Source organism: Tamandua tetradactyla, chromosome 1, assembly GCF_023851605.1.
Source record: "Tamandua tetradactyla isolate mTamTet1 chromosome 1, mTamTet1.pri, whole genome shotgun sequence".
In the NCBI taxonomy this organism is placed as follows: Eukaryota; Metazoa; Chordata; class Mammalia; order Pilosa; family Myrmecophagidae; genus Tamandua; species Tamandua tetradactyla.
This window is the reverse complement of record NC_135327.1, coordinates 223,380,345-223,407,206: the sequence shown is the minus strand read 5'-3', so window position 1 is coordinate 223,407,206 and position 26,862 is coordinate 223,380,345. Positions and strand designations below refer to the sequence as shown.

The window sequence follows — 26,862 nt, the reverse complement described above, 5'->3', positions numbered from 1 at the left end:
TTGACTTCAGTAGCATATACTTACACTTTTCCTATACCCATTCATCCCCCCACTTTTTGTATTTGTTACCAATTATAATCTTTGAACATTGTGTGTCCAAACCCACAGATTCATGATTACTTTCTATGTTTTTGCATTTTAGTATCTATAAGAAGAAGTGGAGTTATGTGCCAAAAATTGCAATTTAATAGTACTGGTATTTACAATTATCCAAATGGTTAGGTTTACCAGAGGCCTTTATTCCTTTATATCTGTTGTTAAACCACCCCCCACCCCGAATTTTTTCTTTTCAGTTTTTGTGGTCTTCAACAACTGTTACTTCTGTTTGCATGCTTTTTAAAACTGTCTCTTTGTTGAGATTCTCATATTGTTCATTTGTTCATACATTGTTTTCCTTATATCCTTTAGTTCTTTCTCTGTATTTTCATTCATCTCTGTTAGGTCAGGGGAACAGGGAAAGTCATCATGACTCGAGCTGTGTAAAACGTGCCACCCCTTATAGGCGTCACCTAACCCCCTTGCTTAAAAACCGCCCACACCAGGACCCAGTGGCGAGCTCACAACTCCCTACCTGGAGTTCTGTGAGCTCTGCCTGGGAGCACAGGAATAAACTTGCTGACTCTAAGATTTTTTGGTCTGCCTCTTCTCTCTTTCATCTCCTAAACCTTACAATCTCCTTGAGCATTTGTAAGATCGTTTTTTAAAAGTCTTTGTCTGGTATGTCCACAGTGTTTCACTGGTGTTTTCTAGATTTTTATCCTCTTCCCTTGGGTGGACCATCATTTCCTGTTTCTTTGTTTTGTACTCTTTGTTGTGCACTGTACATTTTAATATTTTAAACTGTTAGCTCTGGAATTTATTCCCTACGATGTCTGTTTCTTGAGTTTGTAATGAGCTGGTGACATGACAAGAGATTTTCTTGAGTGTCAGCCCTGTTATACGGAAGTTCCACCCAAGGTGAATGCAAAGTGCAAATATGGGCTTATGTCTTGCTATTTATCACCCCCTCTTTCCCTCTCTCTTTTGCCTGGTGGGAACATTTGAGGTTGGAAGGAGCACTCTAGAAAGGATTTTTCTGAGTCAGTTTTCCCAGTCTGGACAAAACCAGGGACTCACACAGGGTTCAGAACCCTGCCCCCCACAACTACCCTGCAGAGAGGATGTGGGAGGTGCCAGGAAAGCCCCTAGACCTTCTTACATGGTTCATTAAAGTTGTACTTTCTTGTCCTGCCCATTACATGCAGCTCTTCACCTCTCTTCCTTAACTTGGCCTTTGGGGTAGGCTGGAACAGCAGGCACCCTCATATTAAAAGCTGTGATCAGCAATCAGCTATCAGCCCCAGCTCACCCTGATCCTGGGGTAGTGGATTTTTATGTCCCTTTCTTGCCTTATCAAGCCACTCCAGGGGCCAGATCCCACTGTGACCTGCCACAAAAGTGAGGGATGGTGCTAGTAACTGCAGTGTGGAGAGGCAATTAACTGGTATTTACCATAACTTACCAGTCCCTTCCTCCTGCTCTTCTCTGGATGCTGAACAGTTTTCTGCTAGACTCCATAGTTTCAAAATCCTTGCCTGTGTAATAGTTGATCTGATGGAGAGATTGATTTCTGGAGCTTCCTATTCTGACATCTTCCCACAATCCTCCCTGCTACTTCCCACAATCCTCCCTACCACCTTCCCACAGTCTTTCCTGCGGCCTTCCCACAGTCCTCCCTGCCACCTTCCCACAATCCTGCCATCTTTCCACAATGCCGCCTGCACCTCACCACTATCCTCCCTGCCATTTTCCCACAATCTTCCTGACAATCTTAATAGATGGACAAAAATCATGTGACAGAATTCAATACCTGTTTATGCTAAAACATTTCAGCAAAGTACGGGTAGAAAGCAGCTTCTGCAATGTGAGTAAAGACCTTTATGAAAAACCTGCAGGTAATCATAGTGATGAAATATTGAACATGTTCCCTATAAAGTTTGGAACAAGGCAATGATGATGGCTCCCAGCACCTTTTAACATCTTATTGGATGTTTTAACTAGTGCAATCAGGCAAGTAAAGGAAATGCAAGAAATAAAGATTAGAATTCAATAAAAAGGGCCGTTACGTGCCTCTAACATGAGTGTATGAATTAAAAAATAAATTACAAAAATCTACTACAGCAAATAAATGAACTTAACAGGGTTATATAATATAAGGTAGGAATGCCAAAATAAATTGTATTTTATATAGTATTTAAAAATAAATGGAAAATGAATATTATTTACGATGCCATAAAAATAAAACACTGAGGAGTCAATCTACTGAACATTCTAAAATATTCCTGAGAGAAATTTAAAAAAGACATAAATTTTGTTAAATCATGTTCATGGATTGGAAGACTCATTGAGATATCTATTTTTTTAATAGGGATGACTAAGGGTAAAGTAAATTGGGTAGATGGAAACACTAGTGGTCAATGAGAGGGAGGGGTAAGGTGCATGGTATGTGTGAGCTTTTTCTTTTCTCTTTTTATTTCTTTTTCTGGAGTGATGCAAATGTTCTAAAAAACGATCATGGTAATGAATACACAAGTATGTGATGATATTGTGAACCATCGATTGTACGCCATATATAGAATGTATGTGTGTGAAGATTTCTCAATAATAATAAAAAAGAGGGCAGCCCATGGTGGCTCAGCATGCAGAGTTCTTGGCTGCCATGCCAGAGACCTGGGTTCGATTCCAAGTGCCTGTCCATGCAAAAAAAAACCCCAAAAACAAACAACAACAACAACAACAACAAAAAGATACCTATTTTTTTTTTCCCCTGTGGTAGAATGCTTGCCTTCCATACCAGAGACCTGGGTTCAATTCCCAGCCCATGCACCAAGAAAAAAAAAAAAAGATATCAGTTCTTCTCAAGCTTTATTAAAACCCAGTTAAAAATGTTAAAATAAATTTAGTTTGAAATGCTAGTGATCAATGAAAGGGAGGGGTAAGGAGTATGGTATGTATAATTTTTTTTCTGTTTTCATTTTATGAATAGAGGCAAATGTTCCAAGAAATGATGATGATGATAAATATGCAACTATGTGATGATATTGTGAATTACTGATTATATATGTAGAACGGAATGATCAAAATAGGAATGTTTGCATTTGCTTTGTGTTTTTTGGTATTAAAAAAAAAATGTCCTAATTAAGGTACCAGCCAAGAGGTTACCTTCACTCAAGAATGGCCTATGAAGTTCAGGGTTTCTCTCTCAACTTTGAAGGCACATGGCAAACATGGTGATGTCTGTAAGCTTTTTCTCTCTAGGCTGCCCCGGGGACATATTCCTTCTTCATCTCCAAAGGTCTCCGGTGGCATGGGCTCTCTGCTTTGTGGCACTATCATCATTCTAAAAAGGGAACTCTCCAAAATCCTTCCTCTTTTAAAGGATTTCAGTAAACTAATCAAGACCCACATGGGGGCGGGCCGCGGTGGCTCAGCGGGCAAAGTGCTTGCCTGCTATGCCGGAGGACCTCGGTTCGATTCCCGGCCCCAGCCCATGTAACAAAAACGGAGAAACAGAATACAATAAAACAAGAAAATGTTTAAAAATGTTTCCCTTCCTTCCTTCTATCCTTCCTTCCTTCTCTCTGTCTTTCCTTTAAAAAAAAAAAAAAAAAAAAAAAAAAAGACCCACGTGGAATAGATTGGGTCACATCTCCCTCCAAAATTGGACAAGTCACATCTCCATGGAGATAATCTAATAAAGCTTCCAACATGCAGTGCTGAATAGGGTTTAAGAGAAAGAGTTCCTCCCACAAGATTGGATTAGGATTAAGGTGTGGCTTTTCTGGGGTACACAAATCCTTTCAAACCAGCACAGTTAATAATACACAATTACCTTGTATCCCATTTTTAATTTCTGAACAAGCATAAAATGTAATCAATTTTGGAATGCCCTTACTCACTTTCTCTTTAAACTATTGAAATCAACTAGCTGATAAGATGAGCCCATAAAAATAGGATCTCCCTTTCTCTTTTTAGATATTAGAGGAACTGTGTTACTTATATTTCTTCTGAAATTGAGCTTGGATGATGTATCTTGATTAATTAACATCCAATAATAAAGAAAATGACATCAGTTGAGAAAAAAAAAAAACCAGTTACGATCCCAAGTTGGCTTTTCTGAGAAACTGACAAGTGGTTCTAAAATTAATATGTAAATGCGAAGGACCCAGAATAGCCAAAACAATTTGGAAAAGAAGGAAAATGGACAACTCACACAACCTAATTTCAAGAATTAATATAAAGCCTCAGTAATCAAGGCAGTGTGGTATTGGCCTTAGTATGTACAAACAGATCAATGCAACAGAAACAGAGCCACTATGAATGATAAATTGATTCTTTAACAAAGGTGCCAAGTTATTCTTATGTGGAAAGGGTATTCTTTCTACACATGATACCAATCAACTGGATAACTATTCCAGGAGGAACATGTAGCTCTATCCATATCCACCAACAAACACAAAAATTAGTGATGGATCATACACCAATGTGAAAGCTAACATTTTAAGCTTGGAGAAGAAAATGAATTTCTTTGTCACTGTGGAGAATACAACGATATCTTAGGACAAAATACTAACCATAAAAAAACAATTTGGTAAATTGGATTTATCAACTTTAAAATCCTCTGCTCATTCAACGACGCTGGTAAGAAAATGCACAGAAAAGCCTCAGATTGGAAGAATTTGTATCACATATATTTGCATAGAACTTGTAGCCAGAATATATAAAGAATTTAAAAATGACAATTCAATAAAAATGGGCAAAGGACTTTAACAAAGCACTTCACAAAAAAGACCCTAAGTGAATGGTCAATAGGCACACAAAAAGTCATCAGGAAAAGAAAAATTAAGAGCACATGACATACCATTCCACCTCCGCTGGACAGCTAGACTGGCAATATCAACTATGGACAGTTGTGTGGAGCAACTGCTGGGTAAGTGAGCCTCATGGGGGAGTAGCTGCTCTCAGAAAGGGCCCCACCCATGGTTTAATGGTTTTGCCATCACAGTCTTGAGATGCTTAATAATTATATCTTTGAACTTTCATTTCATAAGTGAAGTCCAGTGGGCAATGGAGTATCTGCATGAGCAGAGGAGATGGCGCAAGTATCAGTGAGTGCAGGTGTGGGCGCAGCAGGCTGAGGACAGCGTGCATGCCAACTAGGCGCCCAGGTGCACATGTGTCGTCGGATTGCCCCAGGACCCCAGGGAAGCAGCTGGGGTCAGGACCTAGGTCCAGACTGGTGCTATCAGTGGCAAGCATGCACGAGGAGTCCGGCTTGCTGGTCTGTCTGGGGCGGGTTCCTGCGGCATCGTCATGAACATTAATTCACCAGTCTGAGTGCTGAGGCTGGATTCTGGTGCTCAGGCGGAAAACCCTATCCATGACTTGTTACAAAATAAAATCGTGGATATTGCAATAGAGCGTATTAAAGGGATTAGTAGAATTCTTCAAAGAGCCTAGAATCTTCCGGTTTTGAAACTACTCCAACATTGCAAAGCAAATATCCACAGGCTTTGAAACAGAAATTGAAGACTTATTTGCATTCTACAGAAAAAAAAGTATTTTTATATGAAGCTTTAGATGAACCAATTACTAATGAGGAAGACAATTTTAAAATTAATTTTTCCTTATAATTGAAGATATAATTATAATATAGATAGACATTTTCAGTTATATACAAATCATAAAGACACTTTTTTGGGGCACAATCTCCATAGTTACAGGAAATGGCAGACGAAACATATTAATCATTGTATAAATTTACATTTAAAATGAAATTCAGACACATAAAACTGATTTGTATGAAGATATATATCTTTTTAGAAAAATAGGTCTGTAAGCATCATCAGCTCTTGAGGTATGCAAATTTATATTTTGAAGTAACTTATCAGATTTTTATCCAAAAATCACAGCTTATAAGATACTCTAAACAGCTTCGGTAACCACTGCATCAGTAGAATGATCCTTCCCAAAATTAAAAATTACTAAAATTAACTGTAACCTTATATTTGCCAAGCGTGACTAACATCTCTTTCAATGATGTTAATTGAAAATGAAGTTGTTGAAAGTCTAGAGTCTGATGACCTAATGAATTTACATAAAAGTGAGCTAACAAAATCTTACGATCAATCAAGGTATCACATTAGTAAAATATTACTGTTTGTTGCATTATATACAATTAGGACACCAAAAATATTTTTTGCAGTCCGTAAGTTTATGTTGTTACTCATGTATCACTTTTACCCCAATTACATTTTATAAATAAATAATATTTTCAAAGAAAATGGCTTTATATCTTAGTACTTTTAACTCTCCTATTTTCCCTCTGCTTTTAAACAAGAGGCCCACATTTTCATTTTGCACTGGGTCCTACAAATCGTGTTGTTGGCCCTGCTCGTGGCAGTGTAAAGTGGCTTACACACTTTTGAAAACAATTTGGCTGTTTCTTTTAAAGTGAAAGATATGCCTATCCCAAAAAACCCAGCAGTTCTACTCCTAGGTATTTTTATTCAAGGCAAATGAAAAGATATACCCTTAAGAATGTTCATAGCAGCTTTACTGGTAATAGTCCCAAACTGTAAATAACCTAAATGTCCATCCAGAGGTGAATGGGTAAAATAAATTGTGGTATATATTCATACATGGGATATTACCCAGAAGTAGAAAGGAATGAACTGCTGGTTTACTCAACAACACAGGATAAATCTAACTGACATTATAGACAACTGTGATGGGAAGAAAATGAACCTCTACCTATATCTCCCACCACACAAAAAAATTATTTGGGGCAGATCACAGACTTAAATATGAAAATTAAAACTACTAGCTTTGAGAAGGAAACGTACATAAATTTCTTTGTAACTTTGAAATCGGCAAATATTTCTTAGAGAGGACACATTAAAGCATTAACCATAAAAACTCGATAAGCTGGATTTTTCAGCTTTAAAAATGTTTGCTCATCAAACGACACCATTAAGAAAATGCATAGAAAAACCACAGACTGGGACAATAACTAAGAAGCATTTTGACATAATAATGCATGTAGGGAGTACAATCAAAATCATATTCCACTTATAGCATGAATAATACAGAAAATACCTGAATTCCAGGCATAAGCTTCTATTGAAGAAATAAAGGAAAAAAAAAAAACAAAATAAAACTGGAAAGTTTTATGTTTAGACTGGCTTGTACAGACCATAATAAAGATGACACCACTTCCTAATTTAGTAAAGATATTTTAATGTAAGACTAATTTTTCTCAGGTTATTTTAGATAACATTTTTAAATGGGATTATGGAGTCAAGGAAACATGCCTTTGTTTTAAGTTTCTTGGCTATCCTTACTGGTGCATTTTTATCAGATGGGATTGGGGCAATCAGGAGTTCTACAAGTGGTCTCTGATTTGTTAGTAGACATTCAAACAAACTTTCCAAAAAAGGTTAGGAATACTGGAATAAAAATTAGGCCATGAGCAGCCCCAAATACCATAACCAGAAACATAATCTTAAAAAATGTCCTGAAGATGTAGGCTTTAGCTACAGATAAAACACACACCCCTATTACTGTTGAAATTGCACTTTGTAATACTGGATAGCCTAACAGATACAATGCCTCAATTGATTTTTGGTTGACTGAAGGCTTAGAACTACAGATAAATGCGTAGGAAATGTGTGCAGAAAAATCAAAAGAAAACCCTATACAAATGACAAGATTAATCATGGATATGGAGTCCAGATCAACGTTCCAGAATGCCATGAAACCTGTTACTCCCACGATCACAGAAGCAATAGCAAAAGTTACCCATAAAGAACAGAGTGGATGAGGAATTAACAGTAAGGAAACAACGAACATAGCTAGTGATGCAACAATGACATTTCGAACAGTGTTTTCCAATATTGCAGCATACTGATCGAAATATATGAATGCTTGGTTATAAACCATTAGGGGAATTTCACACTTTTCGGCGATGCTTCGTAGCTGGTGTAGCATTATCTTCTTATGCGCTGCAGAAGCAACACCCAGGGTCTGAATGAAGGCCCGGGAAGATACGATACCATGTGATGATGAAATATTAATATCATAAATAAAATTTGGAAATTCATTTAAAAAATTGGGAATACCGTTAACAAAAGTATTCTTATCATTTAGATCTTGTTTTTTTTCTTCCATATATTGCACATATGTTTGTAACCAAAACTCTGTAAGATTTTTATCTACATAGTCATTGTATTCAAAATCACTTATACATTGTTCCAATTTTTGCCTAATATCTTTATCCCAGTATTTAATATTTTCAGTAACAACGACCATAACCCTGGGACCATAATTTGAAAAATACTGTTCATCTATATTGAAATATGGTATGATGTAGGAATCGTCACTTGCTAGATTTCGAAGGTCTAAACCCTCCTGCACTTGGAAACACCCATATATACTGCTTATGATATATAAAATGTATATCAGCACCACAAAAAACTTAGATTCTGTGCTCGTGAGAAAAGGGCCAAAATAGTCTCTAAAGAACAAATTCATTGGATGGGTCCCAGTTCCAAGTTCATCAGGAAGAGCACTGAAGGGGAGACAGCATGCCTTTTTTAATGAGGAACATTTTTGGTCAGGAGTCTCTGGCTTTTTCAGCCAGCGTAGACAGACTACTTCTCTTTTGCCATCCAAGGCCAAAAATGCTCCAAAACAGGTGATGTTATAAAAATAACAAAAGAGCAGGGTCGTTCCTGTATAGATGCAAAAGTACTGTACGGATCTGAAAGAGGTCATGATCCCAGTATAGAAGGCCAGGATGTTGGTGATGGAGGTGATTGTAATGGACACTGCCACCTTTGAATAGACACTGGATAGCCGCTGTCTTATGTTGTCCATGAGGCTGGTCTTCTGCCAGGCAGAAATCATGATAAACATGTCATCGACCCCAACGCCTGTAAACAAAACCAGAATCTTCATCCATCACAACGTCCATTAAAAGGAAACCACTCTCTCTGTCCATCTATTAAAGTCTTATTTATTCTCTGCTTATGTATTACCTTTGCTGGGAGCAAACAGAATCGATCACTTCTTTCTCTGCAATAACTCTGTACTTTGTACATACTCTTATTAATTGTACACATGGTATAGTATGCTATACTATACTAAATACCCTCTACTCCTAGAGGGTATTTAAAGTGTTCTTAGGAGGAGATCAGGAAACTGGAGTTGATTGGGTGGAAGCAGGATTAGTAATATATCTTTGATTCTACTGGTTTGCTTAAGAGACCATTTTCTCTCAGAAGCCATTTTCACATGAATGCAAACAACTCGTCCAGCCAACATTCCACTGTTTAAAATATAAGCTGCCTTATGTGTCATACAGTTAGCATCTGGCTATCTATGGGGTATGAGTTGAGAGAGTCTGTATAATTTATGTGCACACACAAATAAACATGCACAAACATACTTTTCCTGCTAATCTCTTCTTAATATCTAGAATGCTGTTATTGAGTTCATTTGCCCAAGTCAAGGCTTAATATCATTGAAATGCAAATACCACTAAGATCAGAAACACGTACCAAGGTAAATCTTAGGAATCTTTTACATATCAATGCCTATTAAGTCATTAGATTCTCTCCACAATGAAGTTTCATGATGGGCTTGGAATAGCGAAGACGGGGAACAGTTGAGAATACATGTCACTGAAAACTGGGAAAGAAGTATTGCTAAGAGGAGACAACATGAGCCTATCACATCCCTCAAGCTTCTACTGGAGTTGACACGACCTTCACTCATCTACACATTTGTTTCTGGGTATACTGATACAGAATCAGTGCTTGGAACTGAAATGCTGATCTTAACTTCAACCTTCTGGAACGTTCTCCATGGATAACATGTTCAAGTTGAAAGGATATGGGAATTGCAACATTGTTCCCAGTTCAAATGCTCTTTAGGTATGCTCAAGGCAGAAGGACCCTAACTGGCACAAATCTACCATAAACTGTGGCCAGGCTCCCCTAATACTGCCAGCTTCCAGGATCCCAATTTTGTGGATAAAAGGGAAGATAAAATGGAAGATTCAGAAGCACTGAGGGCCAAGAGTGAACTCACTGATATGTGTTAGGTGTGCCAAAACCTGATTTTATTATATATAGAATCTTGTTCAGAAATTGTCCTCACACATTTCTTGCTTGAGTTGCTGAAATCACATGCATACAAACACAACACACACATACTTTGTCTATTATGTATACACAGACTATACAAAAATGGTTCTTACATCATCAATTACATACACCTTAACAGTGGCCAGTTATGGCTGTGGTGTACACTGAGTGATTGACTGTGTCTGTGCTCAGAAGGTGTGTCCCAAGAGCTTGAATAAGTAAGCTGACACCCAGGACGCAGCTCATCCATTATGTCTTCCTGGAAACCAAATATTAGTTCATTCCAAATTGTTCGTTTTCCAAAATATAAATGCCGTTGCTTATTTTTACTATAAAAGAAATTCTGAAAATAAAGTACAAAGGGAAAATTTAAAGTAACTCTAATTCTACCATTTAAGGATGATCCCTGTAGCACTGGGGTATGTCCATCCAGGGTTTGTTTTATACAAATATATTCTTATAACTGTATCTCTCTCTATATTTTAAACAATCAGTTTCATAGCCTGCTGTTTTCATATAACATGATATATCTACCTCTTTTTAAAGAATAAATATGATTGCAACATTTTAATATGCTGTTTGATTTGCCCAATCCCATATTGATAGAGTTGTTTTTAATATTTTCCTATTCAAAAATCACACTGAAATGAACATACTTGCTCTACATTTTGAACACCTATCTAATTATTGGACAGATTCCAATAAGTGGGATTGGTGAGTCCAAGGTATTTATTTCTTAAATCTTTTGACTTACTGTTGAAAATTGTACTAAAAAAGTATAAATCAATTTATACCTCACCCCAGTCAAATATGAGAGTGTCTATTTGCTCACAGCTTTCCCCATACTTTCAATCTCGCTAATATTTATTTAATGACTCACAACTTTCCCCACACCTTCAATCTTGCTAATATTTATTTAATGACAAGGCGTGTCACTGTTGGTTTAATTTATATCCCTTAATATTTGAGATGTCAAATATTTTTTCTTTTATTTTCAGTGACTTGCATATTATTTTGTGTGTATGAATTGCCTGACCATGTCCTTTGTTCATTTTTTCCCCTGGGACACTAGATATTTTCAACCGTAACGTCATGCTTAAAATATTCAACTTGTTTTTCCAGTGTCCTGCCTCTCATTTTGGCATTCTGTAGATTCACCTAAACAGAATTATTTTCCACAGTCTAACATCAGCTCGTTCTCTCATCACTTTGTTTTACTCACCCAGAATAAGAAATGGTGAATTTGCAACTATGATCACAAACGGCACTCCAAAGTATAACATCAGGCCAAAGCCGCTCACCACTGCCAAAGCCACAGAAACCACTCCAAAGGCCGCAGCGCACATCTTGTTTCGTACACAGTCACACCTGCAAATTCGGAGGGAAAAAGCATGCAATTTGTGGTGGTCGTTTCCACATTTACATTTTGCCAATCCACAACATTCTTGATTTGGAGGCCTGTTCCAAAAATTCTAGAGCCGTAATTCCTACACTTGGCTGCTGGAGACCTTTAATTCCCAGGCCCTTTCCCAGACGAACCGGAGAAAAAAGGGGAGAGGAAGTCGGGGATCTGTACTTGAAACTCTCCAGGGTGATTCTTACGCTGCCAGTATTTATTGACTGGCATTTCGGAACTACAGAAGATAAACTAAAATGCTCTGATCTTCAAGCAGTACTGCAATACAACAGACAATGGAGGACAAGCTCTAGCAGAGAAGGAACCCATAGTTATCCTCTCAGCCATCCCCCTACTCCAACTAGACATAAAAACAATCCTAAACAGTGCCTCTCTTTCAAAGCTATCTCAATGTATTTTGTGGTTAACAAAATGTCCTTTTTGTGAAGGTCTTCTAAAACATTTCCAGGATTTCCTTCCACTGGTGAAGACGGTTCTGTGGAAAAGTTATTACTAATTGCACAAGGATTTTAAACATACCCTAATCCAACCTAGGCCCGTTTCCTTGTGGGACCAATGGAAATGGGAACAGGCAAACAAAAATTTAAAATGTGGGTTCAGGCTCTAATTCGCCCAACAATTTTACATTTTAAAATACTGACAACCACCTCTGGTTTCAGATCTTGCCTGTTTAGAAATTGCTTCAAAACAAATGACTGAAACCGACTCTGTATATTTTTCCTAACAGAAAGAAACCAGTTGGAATTGAAGCCTAGCAGAGACAACTAAGGACCCTGAGCCGCTGATCCTAAATGGGTACATGACTATCAACCATTGTCAGGTAAGACCAGATTTAAATAGCTAAACTTTCCGAGTATTAAAATTTTTACAGTGTGGCTATATATCGCCTTTTCTCAACCTGTTAATTTTAGGGCCCCAAATCAACACGCACACACACAAACACAAATAGAAACACACACACACATATTTCAGGGCAAGAGTAAATTGCTTGTTATAGTAAAGTTTGATTATGATGAATACTTTCTGAAAACAGCAATATTCATATATAGGAGTTTAAGAAAATAAAAAAGATAGACTTTGAAATCAGGAAGATTAATGAGGATAAAAGTGACGTTGAAATGTTTGTTCCCATTTCTTCTTTCAAATTTTTGAATTTGCTTTGTGGATTTTCATGATGGTAAATGGGGTGACTTATGTTATTAGCTATGGTGATGGGACTTTGACTACTTGCTGTGTTGACTTTCTCTAAAGGGCTTCTCCTTTCACTTGAATAGGCAATGGAAGGAAAATCAAGATTCAAAAGCAGAACACATTAAGAGTTTGACAAAGTTTGCAGATAGTCCAGTCCCCAAGAAGGACCATTGTTTTGGCTCATCAGAACCACCTAAGGAGATTCTTAAAAATTTAGATATTTCCTGGAACCAAATTCTGCAGATTCTGACTCAGGAGGTTTGTAGTACCACTGTAGTATCTGCTTAGAAATTTCTTCAGATAATTCCAATGTTCAGGCAAGTTTGGGCATCATTGGCAGCAAAATCACTAATTTCCTAAAATTTTCTTTACACTAAATAGGAAAGGGCTGAATTAGAAATCACTGCACTTAGAAAACTATGTATATGCTTGTTCAGGGCTCTGTGTCTTTCTGGGAAGGTAATGGTGTCTATTATGAAAAAAGAAAAGTTTAGTGCATTTGAGAAGGGAAAAGTTTTCCAGATTTCAATAGAACTTGATTTATTATTTGGTATAAGTAGCCAATTTCCAGAATATCCATACTTTTGAAATATTCTGGAAGTTCAACTTAGTACTTTTTGTTATATAGAATGAGGTTCAATTTGGAGTATAAACTTTTGAAAACGTCTTATTTTTATTCAAATGACTTCACCTCAAGAAAATAAGTAGAGGACTCTAAAATGTGTCCTAATATGGATTCTGTATAATGTAAATGCATACATGCAAGGTATAAACTTGCACATATGCAAGGAAACATGTATTTGTCTTAGAGACTGTCTAAAAGGCCCCAGCTAGAGCAGAGGTGAGAGAGCCTCAATGATAATGGAAAACAGGGAGTCAGGGGTTGCCAGGGATGCTACAAAAGCATCCACAGGAGAATCAGTTTTATCGTCAAGCCAAGAAGGCATGTATTAGACCAGCTGCCACGGCAGCACCTGTGCCGTAAGACTTTTCCTACTCACTTTTCTCTTCTCCTTGGGCCACCTCCAACCCAGGAACAAGCTTATCAAGATGCAGAGAAACAAGTGACCAAAGCTGCCTAGCAAGCCCCACCTCCCCACTGCGGGTTTATCCCACAGAGCATGCTCCATGGAAGAGGGGAAAATCTTAGCCTCTGATCAAGTCACCCCTTTGACAGATGATATGGGCATTTAGATTCTGGCTGGAGGATTTTCTGTCACCCAAGACTGATCACAAGAGCCATGGGGTCTGCCTGAGTTTTCTTAGGGCAGCGAACTTGCTCTATCTACAAAATTTAAAGGGAATAAATGGAGACACAAAGTTTCCTGCTTGTTCAACAAGGTAGGTTTCATAAACATAAAAGTCTTCACAAGACAAATAAAATAATTTTCTAACTGCCTTCATTCCTAGATTATCTGTATTATTATCTGCAACCATTTGTGAAGATATGCAAGAATTGACTATAAATTTGTAAGAACCGAGTATCTCATAGCAAAGTTTTGTCAAACCAACTATTGCATCTTGCAGAGTTCATACAAATTCGTAAAATGCTTTATCTTACTAATTTTAACAAGCCTGAGCTTTGTTCTCTTTCTTCTCATTTTTTTTTTTTTTTGTGGTCTTCCTTTCCAGAATAAAGGAATGATGAGATAATTTATTGCCCTTAGAGGAATATCCACTGTGGTCAAGTCCGTTTGTGTATTAGGGACTCATCTTTTGTTTCCCTAAATTTGGAAAGTTAAATTCCATCATTTGTTCCTAAACCTATGTACAGTGAGAAATCTGCTTGAGAAATTTTTTGAAATACAGATTTTCAGATTAAACCCCCAGATATTTGGATTCAGATGGGCAGGGCTTGAGAATATGCATTTTAGGGCTCTCCAGGTCATGCAGATGCAAAAATCACTAGAATAAAATAACCTTTGGGGCTCCTTTTCCATCTGACTTCTGTGATTTACTGGAATTTTTCATCTTTTCTGCTTTATGGTCATAGGAGTTCAAACTGACCATGTGGCCTAGATAACACTCCCCAGTGCCCATCAAGGGACACCCAGGTCGACTGAGTTAGAGCTTCATTTCTTATGTAACTGAAAGTTCTATTTCAGATTTCTAGCAGGAACAGGGACTGCTTCTCAGCTCTATCCAATTACCTGCCTTCCAAATGGAACAATGAATCATAATTGCTATATAGGGTCAATGCGATATATCACATCAAACAGAGCTGGCCACAGTTCCTTTTCATCTTTCTGTTAGATTTTTATGCTATTGCTTATGGGCAAAAAAAAGTCAGATTTAAAGAGTTAAAAAACTTGAGAAAAGTGTTTTACCTGTAGCATGATATGATTGCAAATAATATGATTAGAAGGTATGCCAAGTGAAACAAAGGGATCACTGTCATAGAAGTTGCCTCAAATTCCAGTTGTCTGGAAAGTGATGTAAAGTAGACCACCTGCCACAAAAATATACTCAGGTAAATAACTTGTAATTCCATTGCTTGTATGTGAATTACAAACTCTATCAAAACGGTACAGCGTTATTGACGGAAACAATCCGCTAAAATTAAGAGATCAAAATATGTAGATTATGACTGAGAGTATGGAAGACATTGTGAATCTGGTCCTCTCAGAAAGCTATAGCATGCTTTCCACAGCTTATTTCAAAATCCCAACCGTTTAAAACTCCTGCACCCAAAATCTGAATTTTATGGAGGACTGTGAAATCTTTGACCTCACTGGGTTGTGGGTTTCTTTTCCTCTTCTAATTGCATTACTGTCATTGCAGGAAGGCCTGGTGCTCCAAGGCTTTTCCCAGTAGGTGGGGGTGTTGGCTTCACGGGCTCAGTTTGGAGGGTTACTAGACTGGGGGACAGGCAGCACTGACAGCTAAGAGGTGTCTGGTTCTAGGCTGGGTGCTTTCTAGGCCACTAACTTAAGAAATGCTGAGATAGTTATCTTCTTAAATCACACAATGAAATCTTACTTAAACATTTGTTTTTTAATGCCAAGGAGTTCCAAACAAGTTGTAGGGGCTGCCAGAGGTCAATGAGCACTTGAACTAAAAGCAGGAATTCCAAAACCATTAGACTGGAAAACTAACCCCCCAAACTACCACACAGGCCTCTACTCTGGAGGATGGAGGATCTGGGTTATCGATCAGAACCAAAGATTTAAGACTGGTGGCACCCTCTGGAGTGTTAACTAAGAGAGCTGGATTCAGCACCAAAGACAGTGGAGGCCAGTTTGCCCTTTACAGCGCAGGATCCCGCCAGGCTGCCAGGGAGGGAGCCCAGGGCTACCGGCCTGGTGCCCACGCTTCGTCATCTCACCCCCACCTCTACCCCCACCTTCTCCCGGCCTCCCCAGAAGCCCCAGCCGCCTGGTACCTGGATCTTCCTTAAGGCCAGCACCTTCTCCATGTCGCTAAAGCGGTTCAGGAAATGGTTCAACCACGTCTTGCTACTTTCGTTGTCCACCTCGAGCTCGGTCTTCAGGAAGTACTGCAGCCGCATGGCTTTGGCCTCCAGGAGCAGCTGGCTGTTTCCCCTCGTCTCGCCGAGGACTGTCCCCCCGACCAGGCCGGTCAGGTGGATGGGCTGGCGGGAGAGGTTGAGGACCGGGAAGGTGATGGTGTGCAGGTCTAGGCTCTCGTCGCGCTGCCAGGCGGCCAGCAGAGGGTTGGGGGGCACGCAGCCGTCCCGGTACTTGGCGCACACATCCTCGTAGTGCACCTGGGTGCCGTCTTCCAGCGCCACAAACAGAGTCTGCACCGCGCGGTCCAATTTACTCACTTCGGAAAAGATGTCGGGTTCCAGCAGCGAGTCGGTGTGCGAGACCACCAGGATCGAGGCGAAGTTGACCTCGGTGCTCTTCCTGGAGGCCGAGAAGCGGTAGGAGTCGTTGGTGGCGAAGTGGCCCTGCACGAAGCGCCGCTCCGCCTTGGCCGGGCTACCCATCGGGGTGTAGTTCTCCTCCAGGTCCTCCTCTTCGTCGGTGGGCAGGTACACCAGGCCGGTGCCGAGCACCGCCGTGAGCACGATGGGCGCCAGCAGGAAGATCCAGGGGTGCGAGCCCACCTGCCACCCCAGCCGTCGGAAGGCGCGGGTGAGCGGCGCCTCCAGGCAGTCAGTGCGGCAGCGGGCCCGGGCGGGGGGCTCGGAGCGCTGCGCCGCCGACTCCGAGTCCCGCATCGACGACGGCCCCCGCGTCGCCGCCCGCGACGTCTCCGACAAGCGCCTGCTGCCGAGCCCCGGCGCCCCCGAAGCCGCCGAGCCGGAACCCGACGCCCGGGAGCGCGACGCCGCGGGGCGAGACCAGGGCGCGGGGCCCTCCTCCGCGTCCCCCTCGGAGCCCGCCCCCGGCCGCCCCTTCCGCAGCGGCGCGGCCTCGGACTCCTGCTCGGGCCCCTCCTCCGGCTCCCGTTCGCCGTTTGGCGCCGCCCGGGGCTCCGGCCGCAATTCGGGCGCCGGCAGCGTGGACCCGGCCCCGGCCCCTGCCCCTGGCGGCTGCTGCTGCTGCGCGGGGTCTGGCGCCACTCGAGAGGAGCTGCGGCTCATGTCGGGATGGGAAAAGCGTCGTTTCACACCGGATAGCGGCCCGAAGCGTCGCGTCGGGCTGGGGCGCCCATCGTCACCCACCCGACGGTTTCCTGGAGAAATTCCGAGGAGGCTGTTGGAGCGCGGGGTCGCGCGCCCCGGGGCCGCAGGCTTCCTTCGGGAGCACGTGGTTGGCCGGAGGCGGCCCAATAGGCAGTTAAAGTGAGAAGGACGCGGGAGGGCGACGTCCTCCCTCCCACTTGCGCACCGAGGCCGGGTGGATGTCCCCCGTGCCCGGGGGCGCGGCCTCGACTGTCCTGCGGGTTAGCAGCCAGCATGGTTCGCAGGTGAGGCCCTTTGAACCCCCTGATTTAGTTGTTACTCTTTAGTGACGAAAGCAACATGTGTGTACATTCTTCTTCTAAAGAGTTAAAACAGGTACGTTTATTGAGTGCAGAGTGACAGAAGCAAAATGAAACCTTTCTAGTCCCTTCTCCCAAAAGAAATGTTAGAAAATGGGGTTTATCCTTACAAACCCGCTTCAGTGCTTTTACAGACAGGCATGTCGAAAATATGTGCAAATACATCTTGCCTAAATATTGCAATATTTGTGCTAATCAGATCACATTTGTCACCTTAATAGGTCATAGGATCTTAACAGGTCAGTGCGTATAGATTTATCTTATTCTTTTCAACTGTCCCATAATTTTCTAAGGTGTGGAGGAAACAACTAGGCAGATCACTGTTGATGGACTTGTAGGCTGTTTAGAGTCTTGAGGGTATAAACAACGCTCAGTGAATGAATGCTGTTTATTTAGTGTACTTACAAGAACTACATTTGTGGCTAATTTTTTAGTAGTGGATATACTGGGCCAAAGGATTTTATGCTCTTTAAACTTTTTATAACTATTACATTAATATCCCAGAGGTTAGATCAATTTACACCCTGTCATGGTCAGGTTCATGTGTCACCTTGGCCAAGTGGTGGTACCTGTTTGTCTGGTTGGGCAGGTGCTGGCTTGTCTGTTGCAATGAGGACATTTCATTGAATTAAATCATGATCATGTCAGCTGCGTCCACAGCTAATTCCATTTGTAATCAGCCAAAGGGAGTGTCTTCTGCAATGAGTGATGCTTAATTTAATCACTGGAAGCCTTTCAAGGAGGATTCAGAAGAGACAGGCTCTTCCTGTCTGGGCTGATGAGCCTCTCCTGTGGAGTTTGTCTAGACCCTCCATTGGAATATCCGCTTCACAGCCTGCCCTGCGGATTTTGGACTCTGCCTTCCCGCGGTCACATGAGACCCTTTTATAAATATATTTGCGAGTGTTCCCTATTGATTCTGTTTCTCTAGAAAACCCTAACTAATACACACCCCCATTAGCAATGTAGAAGGTTGTTCCCTACAACCTGTGTACCACACAATCTCAGCATTGCAATCAGTGTCTTATTGTGGCTTTGTTTTGTATTTCTTTTATGAGACAGCAATTAGTTTTCATTGTATTTCCTCTTCTTTTGTGAGCTGCTATCTTTTATCTTTTGCCCATTTTCCTTTTGGACTGTTGAGGTTTGCTTCTTGAGTCATGGGAACCACTCATATATTAAAGAAGGGATCACTTTCCCTGTGATTTGAGTTGTACATGTTTTCCCCCATTTTGCTCATTGTCTTGATTATTGGTTGGATGAACTAACTCTTTTCTTTTGAGTTCTGGCCTTTGGAAAAAGGCTCTTCCCTTTTTGTGATTATAATTGTCTACTTTTTTATGGTTTTGTTTTTATGATTAAACATCAATCCATCTGGAGTTTATTTTCATGTGAGATATGAGGTTAGGAGTCAGTGGCAGAGGGTGCCTAGTTGTCAACCAAAAACCACGCTACCCCTTCCATGATACGGAATTGCAGAGAAGTGGCTGCCCAGTCATGGGCTGACTATATTTTCCAGTCCCCTTTGCGTCCCCTTTACTACTGGCTGTGTGACCAGTAATAAACTCCAGAATGTAAGCAGAAGGAATGCATGTCTCTTCCAGGCCAGGACCTTGAAGAAGTTGCCTGTGCCATCCCACCATTGAGACATGGGTAACAGTGGATCCCATTTGAAATGTGGTGCCATAAGTTGGCAAAAACCTGGGTTCTTGAGTCACTATGGGCAAGATCATCTACAATGATTTTATGTGATGAGAAATACGCTTGTACTGTGATAAGCCACTGGAAACATTGGGGCTTATTTATTCAAGTGCCTAATGTAGCTGTACTAATAAAAAATCTGGCAAAGAGATGGCTGTCCCTAACCAACTTGCATCTGAACACACTTAGTTTATCCAGTGAGTACTCTGCCCACTGACACTGAAAGGGAAGGTTAGTGTGCCAGTTTGAAAGGATTTATGTACCCTAGAAAAGCCATGATTTGATCTTAATCAATCTTGTGGGAGCAACCGTTTCTCCTAATCCCTATACGGTACTATAGTTTAGAAACTTGATTAGGTTATCTCCACAGAGACGTGTCTCAATAAATTGTGGGTAGTAAACTTGATTAGATGGAAGAAGGTCTCTACCCATTCTAAGTGGGTCTTGATTAATTTACTGGAATCCTACAAAAGAAGAAGCATTTTGGAGAAAGCTTCAGAACACCGCAGAGAGTCCACCAGCCAGCGACTTTGGAATATGAAGAAGAAAAACACCTTCCGGGAGCTTCATGAAGGAAGAGGCCTGGAGAGAAAGCCAGCAGGTGCCGCCATGTTTGCCATGTGCCCTTCCAGCTGAAAGAGAAATGCTGAACGTCATCAGCCTTCTTGAACCAAGGTATCTTTCCCTGGATGCCTTAGATTGGACATTTCCATAGGCTTGTTTTAATTGGGACATTTTCTTGGCCTTAGAACTGTAAACTAGCAACTTATTAAATTCCCCTTTTTAAAAGCCATTCCATTTCTGGTATACTGCATTCTGGCAGCTAGCAAACCAAAACAGTTAGTTCCGGAGCTTTTGTAATGGATCTGAAAAAGAGTGGGTTACAACTGGTTGATTTTCAGAGTTAACAACATGTTAAAGTGGGAATCTACTTACTGCACTCATATCATATACATCACTAGATCACACCTTGGCAGAATCTGAAAATGCAAAACAGAGAGAATGCTATCAAACCAATTCAGGCTTATTTTAATTCAACTATTAATAATAATACTTCATTTAAAATAAAACATCTTGGACAAATTTAAACTAGATAGCATACCAGAACAATAGGAGAAAACCAGGACTGTTCCTGGCTGCTGGAGATGGAGGTAACAATTGCATAGGAAACTTATCAGTGACCTGTATTAAACAGAGTAGCCCTTCATTTATGCATATGAGTGGATAACCAAAAATTACTGTCCTGGTTATTGAGAGGTGCCGTAAGAAAACACCACAGACTGAGTGGTTCAAAACAACAGACACTTATTGTCTCACACTTCCATAGACTAGAAGTCTGAAATCTAGTTGTCAGCAGGGGAGGTTCATCCCTGTCTCTTGTAGCTTCTGGTCTTTGCTGGCGATCCTTGGTGTTCTTTGGCTTATAGATCTCTTATTGCCAGGTATGACCTCATTTTAAAGACCTATGACCTTTTACCGGTGTGACTAGGCATTGGGGAAAAGGAAATAATCAGACTTTTTGGGGATCACTGCACACTGGATCTGAGCTGACAATTCCAGAAGATCCAAAACGTCGCTGTCGTCTATCAGTGAGAGTAGGGCCTTTCTGAGGTCAGTGATCAATGAGTTTTAGATCACGTCCATCTCATGATGGGATCAGAGGGTCTCCAAACCCATCCTCTGGTTGTTTCCCCAGTTCCAGATTGCATAATTGGAATAGCTACCCTTAGCAACTGGCAGAATTCCCACATTGATTCTCTGATCTGTGGAGTGAAGGCTATTATGGTAGAAAAGGTCAAGTAGAAGTCATTAGAACTGCCCTTACCTAGAAAAATAATAAACCAAAAGCAACATTACATTCCTGGAGGTATTTCAGAAATTAGTTCCTCTATCAAGAACTTGAAAGATACGGGGTAATGTTTCTTACCACATTCCCATTCAACTAGCCCACTTGGCCTGTGTAGAAAATAGATGGATCTTAGAGAATGACAGTGGGGTATCATAAACTTAACCAGGCGGTGACTCCAATTGCAGCTGCTGTTCCAGATGTGGTATCATTGCTTGAGAAAAGAACAGATCCTCTAATATCTGGTATCTAGAGATTGAGTCAGCAAATGCTGTTTTCTCAATACCTGTTACTAAGGACCACCAGAAGCATGTCCCTTCAGATGACAAGCCTGAAAGTATACTTTTCCTGTCCTCTCTCACAGGTATATCAACACTCCAGCTCTATGTCAGTTTAGTCCAATGAAGACCTTGATCACCTTTCCCTTCCACTGGACATCACACTGGTCAATTACATTGATGATATGCTAATTGGACCAAGTGAACAAGAAGTAGCAACTACTCTAAATTTATTGGTAAGACCCTTGCATGGATCACTTCTGCCTTTTACTATTACTCATACAGCTGATCCCAGTACAGCGTGGGAAGGTACTACACACTGGGAGCTCGTAGCAGGCTGTGTATCACAAATGCAGTAGATCAGTTGAATTGAGTGATCTAGACCTAAATGTGAGAAACTTGGTAAAATTAGGATGATAAAAATGTCTACAATCTGTTGGCAATTACATAAATTTCAAACACAAAAGCGATTGATGTATTATTTTTGGCACATAGATATGTAATAAAAATATTAATTCACACACATAAATGATACACTCCAAATTCAAAATAGTATTTACCTTTGGAGAGGGTGGGGAATAATTTTATGGGTAAGAGGTCTTAGCTGTATTCATAATATTTTATATCTTCCAAAATTAAAAGAGTTGAAGCAAGCGTGGCAAAATGGAAATATTTAAAAATCTATTTGGTGGATTCATAAGAACCTGTTTTAGTATTTTTGGCAACTTTATGTTGAAATATCTTATAATTAAACAATTTAAAAATTGATATATCTTGTTTTGACCTGCGTTTTGAAAAATGAGTGAGTTTGAACATTATTAATAGATTTTGCTTAGTTTTCTCTCCTAGGATTGCTTTTTTCCTTATTCACTTATCTGACATCTGTTTTCCTCTTATTGTGTGTGTACATTTATTTTCTTCATTGGTCCTTTTATTTTTATCTTTTTTTTTTTTTGCAATTCAGAAGTTTTTATGTATTCAGATTATCTGTCTTTTCTGAATAGGGTCTTTGAATCCTGATTTATACCTTTCCAACGATATTATTTTTTAAAATGTATGCATAATTTTCCATGATTTTAATTTCCTCTAGCTTTAAGTCTTTGACCCATATAGAATTTATTAGGTTACTTAGATCTGGTTCCCTTACCTCCAAACCCTTTTCCAAAAATTATATAGTTTTTTTTTCAACACCTTTATCCCTTTTCCCAATGATTTGAAATGCCATCTTTGTAAAAGGAAAATATTTTCCAGGTGTATTTGGTTCAGTTTCTGGAATTTACATTTTGTTCTTGTAATCTCTCTCTCTCTCTCTCTCTCTCTCTCTCTGTTTCTTCTCAATGCCATATTGTTTCCAAAAATTAATAATCATACTTTCCTAAGATATTTAGATATCCATCAGAATTTTTCAAAAAGTGTTTGGCTATTCTTGAATGTTTAGTTTTATAAATAGAACTCTGGTTATCATTTTTTCCATCTTCCATTTCATCCCAACTCCTTTTGGTACTTTTACTGACTTGACATATCATTCCATACTGAAATTAAAGAATTTAAAGAAAAAATTAAAGGGTTCCATCCAAGAACAAGATATGTCTTTTTATTTCTTCAAGTCTTTTATGTCTTTCAGGTAAATTTCAAAGACTTCTTCAAACAGAGACACAACTTCTCATAGTAAATTTACTTCTGTTTTTAAAGTTTATTCCTTATGTTTATTTTGTATTTGGGGTCTTTTTTTGCTGTATTTTATAACTGCTATTTTTTATACTTGGAGAGTATTGCTTTATTGTAATTACAATCACATTGTAATTTTGTTGAGTTACTTAATTCTCTTATTTATAACAGTTTTTCCATTGATCATTTTTTTTCTCTTCCTTTAATCATTTAAAAAATTTCCTTGACTGTTTTTAAGGTCAATGTTAAATAATGGTGATAATTGAGGGTATATTTTTCTTTCTCTTAACTGCAATGAGAATACCTTTAATAATTCATAAGTAAGGATAATGCTATTTGGGGTTTATTCTGTTGGTTTTATTAAGGCAAAATTCACATAGTGTAAAATTAAGGACTTTAAGTATACAATTCAATGACATTTAGTACATTTGCAGTGTTTCCCTCTATGATTGTGAACCAGACAAGGATGCCCGTTGTCACCACTTCTGTTTAACATCATGCTAGAAGTCCTAGCCAGAGCAGTTAGGCAAGAAAAAGAAATAAAAGGCATCCAAATTAGAAAGGAAGAAGTAAAACTTTACCTATCTGTAGTTGACATGATCCTGTATTTAGAAAGTCCTGAAAAATCTATGACAAAACAATAGGGCTAATAAATGAGTTCAGCAAAGTGGCAAGCTAGAAGATCAACATGCAAAAATCAGTAGTATTTCTATACACTAGTAATGAGCAAACTGAGGCGGAAATAAAGAAAAAAAATTCCATTCACAATAGCGACTAAAAGAATCAAAGACCTAGGAATAGATTTAACCAAGGGTGTAAAGGACCTGTATTCAGAAAATTACAAAATTGCCGACAGAAATTAGAAAAGACTTAAGTAAATAGAAAGATGCTATGTACATGGATTGGAAGATTAAATATAGTTAGATGTCAGTTCTGCCAAAATTGATTTAGAGATTCACTGCAGTCCCAATAAAAATTTCCATTACTTTGAAGAAATTGAAAAGCCAATTATCAAATTTATCTGGAAGGTTAAAGGGCCCCAAAATAGCCAACAACATCTTGAAAAAGAAGAACAAAGTTGGAGGATCACAATTCCTGACTTTAAAGCTATTACACAGCTACAGTAGTCAAAACAGCATGGTACTGGCATAAAGATAGACATATTGATCAATGGAACCAAATTGAGAGTTCAGAAATAGACCCACACATTTATGGTCAATTAATTTTTGACAAGGCTGCCTAGTCCATTCAACTGGGACAGAAGTATCTTTAACAAATGGTTCTTTCAAAAGAATGAGAGAGGATCTCTGGCTCGCAACTTATATAAAAATTAACTCAAAGTAGATCAAAGACCTAAATAAAAGAGCCAGAGCTATAAAATGCCTAGAAGAAAATGTAGGGAACAATCTTCAAGATCTTGTGGTAGGCTGTGGTTTCTCAGACTACACCAAAAGCGCAAGCAACAAAAGAAAATCTAGATAAATGGGACCTACTCAAAGCTGAAGACTTTTGTACTTCAAAGGACTTTGTCAAAAAGGTGAAAAGTCACCCTACTCATGGAGAAACTTGATGAAAATTACATACCTGATAAGGTTTACTATCCAGAAAATATTAAGAAATCTTACAGCTCCATAATAAAAAGACAAACAACCCAGTTAAAAAATGATCAAAGGACTTGAACAGACATTTTTCCAAAGAGAAAATACAAATGTCTGAAAAGCACATGAAGAGATGCTCAACAATAGTTGTTAGGGAAATGCAAATCAAAACCACGATGAGATATCATTTCACACCTACTAGTATGGCCACTGTTAAACAGGAAGAAAACTATAAGTGTTAAAGATGGTGTGGAGAAATAGAAACACTTATTCACTGCTGGTGGGAGTGTAAAATGATACAGCCACTGTGGAAGGCATTTTGTGGTTCCCTAGGAAGCCAAGCACAGAACTCCCATGTGATCTTGTAATCTTGCTATAGGTATATACTCAGAAGAATTGCAGCAGGGATTCAAACAAACATTTGCGTACCGATTTTCATAGCACTATTCACAATTGCCAAAAGATGGATACAACCCAAGTGCCCTTTAACCAATGAATGGATAAACAAAATGTGATGTATACATATGATGGAATATTATTCAGCAGTTAGAAGGGATGAAGTCCTAAAGCATGGGATGACATGGATGAACCTTGAGGACGTTATGTTGAGTGAAATAAATGAGATACAAAAGGACAAATATTGTATGATCTCACCAATGTGAACTGATTATAATAAGTAAACTCATTGTGCCGGTTTGAAAGTATTTGGTACCCCAGAAAAGCCATGTTTTAATCCTGATTCGATCTTTCGGGGTCAGCCATTTCTATTAATCCTGCTGATTCAATGTTATAGTACCAAAGTTTTTGATGAAGTTATCTCCACAGAGATGTGGCACACCCAATTGTGGGTGTGATCTTTTGATTATATGGAGATGTGATTCTACCCATTCAGGGTGGGTCTTGAGTAGTTTACCTGAGTCCTTTAAAAGAAGAAACTTTTTTGTTGTTGTTGTTTACCTCTTTGGGACTATATTTATGCATGCACTGATTTTTAAAAATATTTTTATTTGTAAACAGCAAACATACACTCTTGACATGGTTACAATCAGTGGCTCACAATATCATCACATAATTGTGTATTCATCACCATGATCATAATTTTGAACATTTGCATCACCCCTGCAAAATAAAGAAAAAAAGAAAAAACCCATACATACCATACCCTTTACCCCTCCCTCTCATTGACCACTAGTATTTCAGACATTTTTGAGAGAGCTCAGAACAGAGTAGGCAGAGATACGGATGTTTGGAGATGCTTGGAGCCCAATAGCCTTCGCCATGGGATGTTAAGCAAGCCAGAACCTGGAGAGAGCCAAGGGAAGCCAAGAGATGAAAGCCAGCCTGGAGAAGCAAAGTGAGGAACTCACACAGGCACAGAGGCTGAAAGCAGCGGAGCCCAGGAGCAAGGGACCAGCAGATGCCAGCCATGTGCCTTCCCAGCTGACAGAGGTGTTCCTGACCCATTGGCCTTTCTTGGATTAAGGTCTCTTTCTCTGGATGCCTTAGTTAGGATATATTTATGACCTTAGAACTGTAAGCTTGTAACTTATTAAATTCCCTTTTTGAAAGTCATTCCTGTTTCTGGTATATTGCGTTCGGGTACCTTAACAAACTAAAATAGTCATAGAGTCATAGAGTTAAAATCTAGAGTGCGCGGGTTGGGTCAGAGGTGCTCGGGAGCACACGGCGCAGGGGAAAGCGAGGGCGTTGGATTCTTAGTTTTCCTTGTTCCATCTTTCTTTTAATGATTTGCAAATTATAATTCTACTTTGGTTATTCTTTTCATAACACTTATGATTTTACAGACATATTTATAAGTTCAGAAACAACTTCTGAAATTAATATCTATATGCTGTCCTTGATATGGCAAGAAGCTTGATATATTTTAAAAAGCCCTTTACTCCTTCTCCATGTTGAGGACATCTGGTTGTTGTGTTCATGGTTTTGCTATTAAAAACTTAGCAATAAAATATCTCCTGGTCTTTAAGCTCCCTATAGCATCCTGTACCTTATTTCCTTTTGC

At 39.5% G+C, this 26,862-nt stretch overlaps 2 protein-coding genes across 2 annotated transcripts in view; one reads left to right on the top strand and one right to left on the bottom strand.

Moving 5' to 3' along the window:
* The window catches only part of ANKRD26 (ankyrin repeat domain containing 26), a 1,272,391-nt gene that overhangs the window by 253,692 nt on the left and 991,837 nt on the right, over window positions 1-26,862 (top strand). The window lies entirely within an intron of this gene.
* On the bottom strand, window positions 7,259-17,347 carry PTCHD3 (patched domain containing 3). Its single transcript, XM_077156331.1, has 4 exons — window positions 16,178-17,347; window positions 15,123-15,244; window positions 11,410-11,555; window positions 7,259-8,972 (listed from the first exon to the last, which is right to left on the bottom strand). Exons 1-4 carry the CDS (start codon window positions 17,345-17,347, stop codon window positions 7,456-7,458), a joined length of 2,955 nt encoding a protein of 984 aa, XP_077012446.1. The 3' UTR covers window positions 7,259-7,455.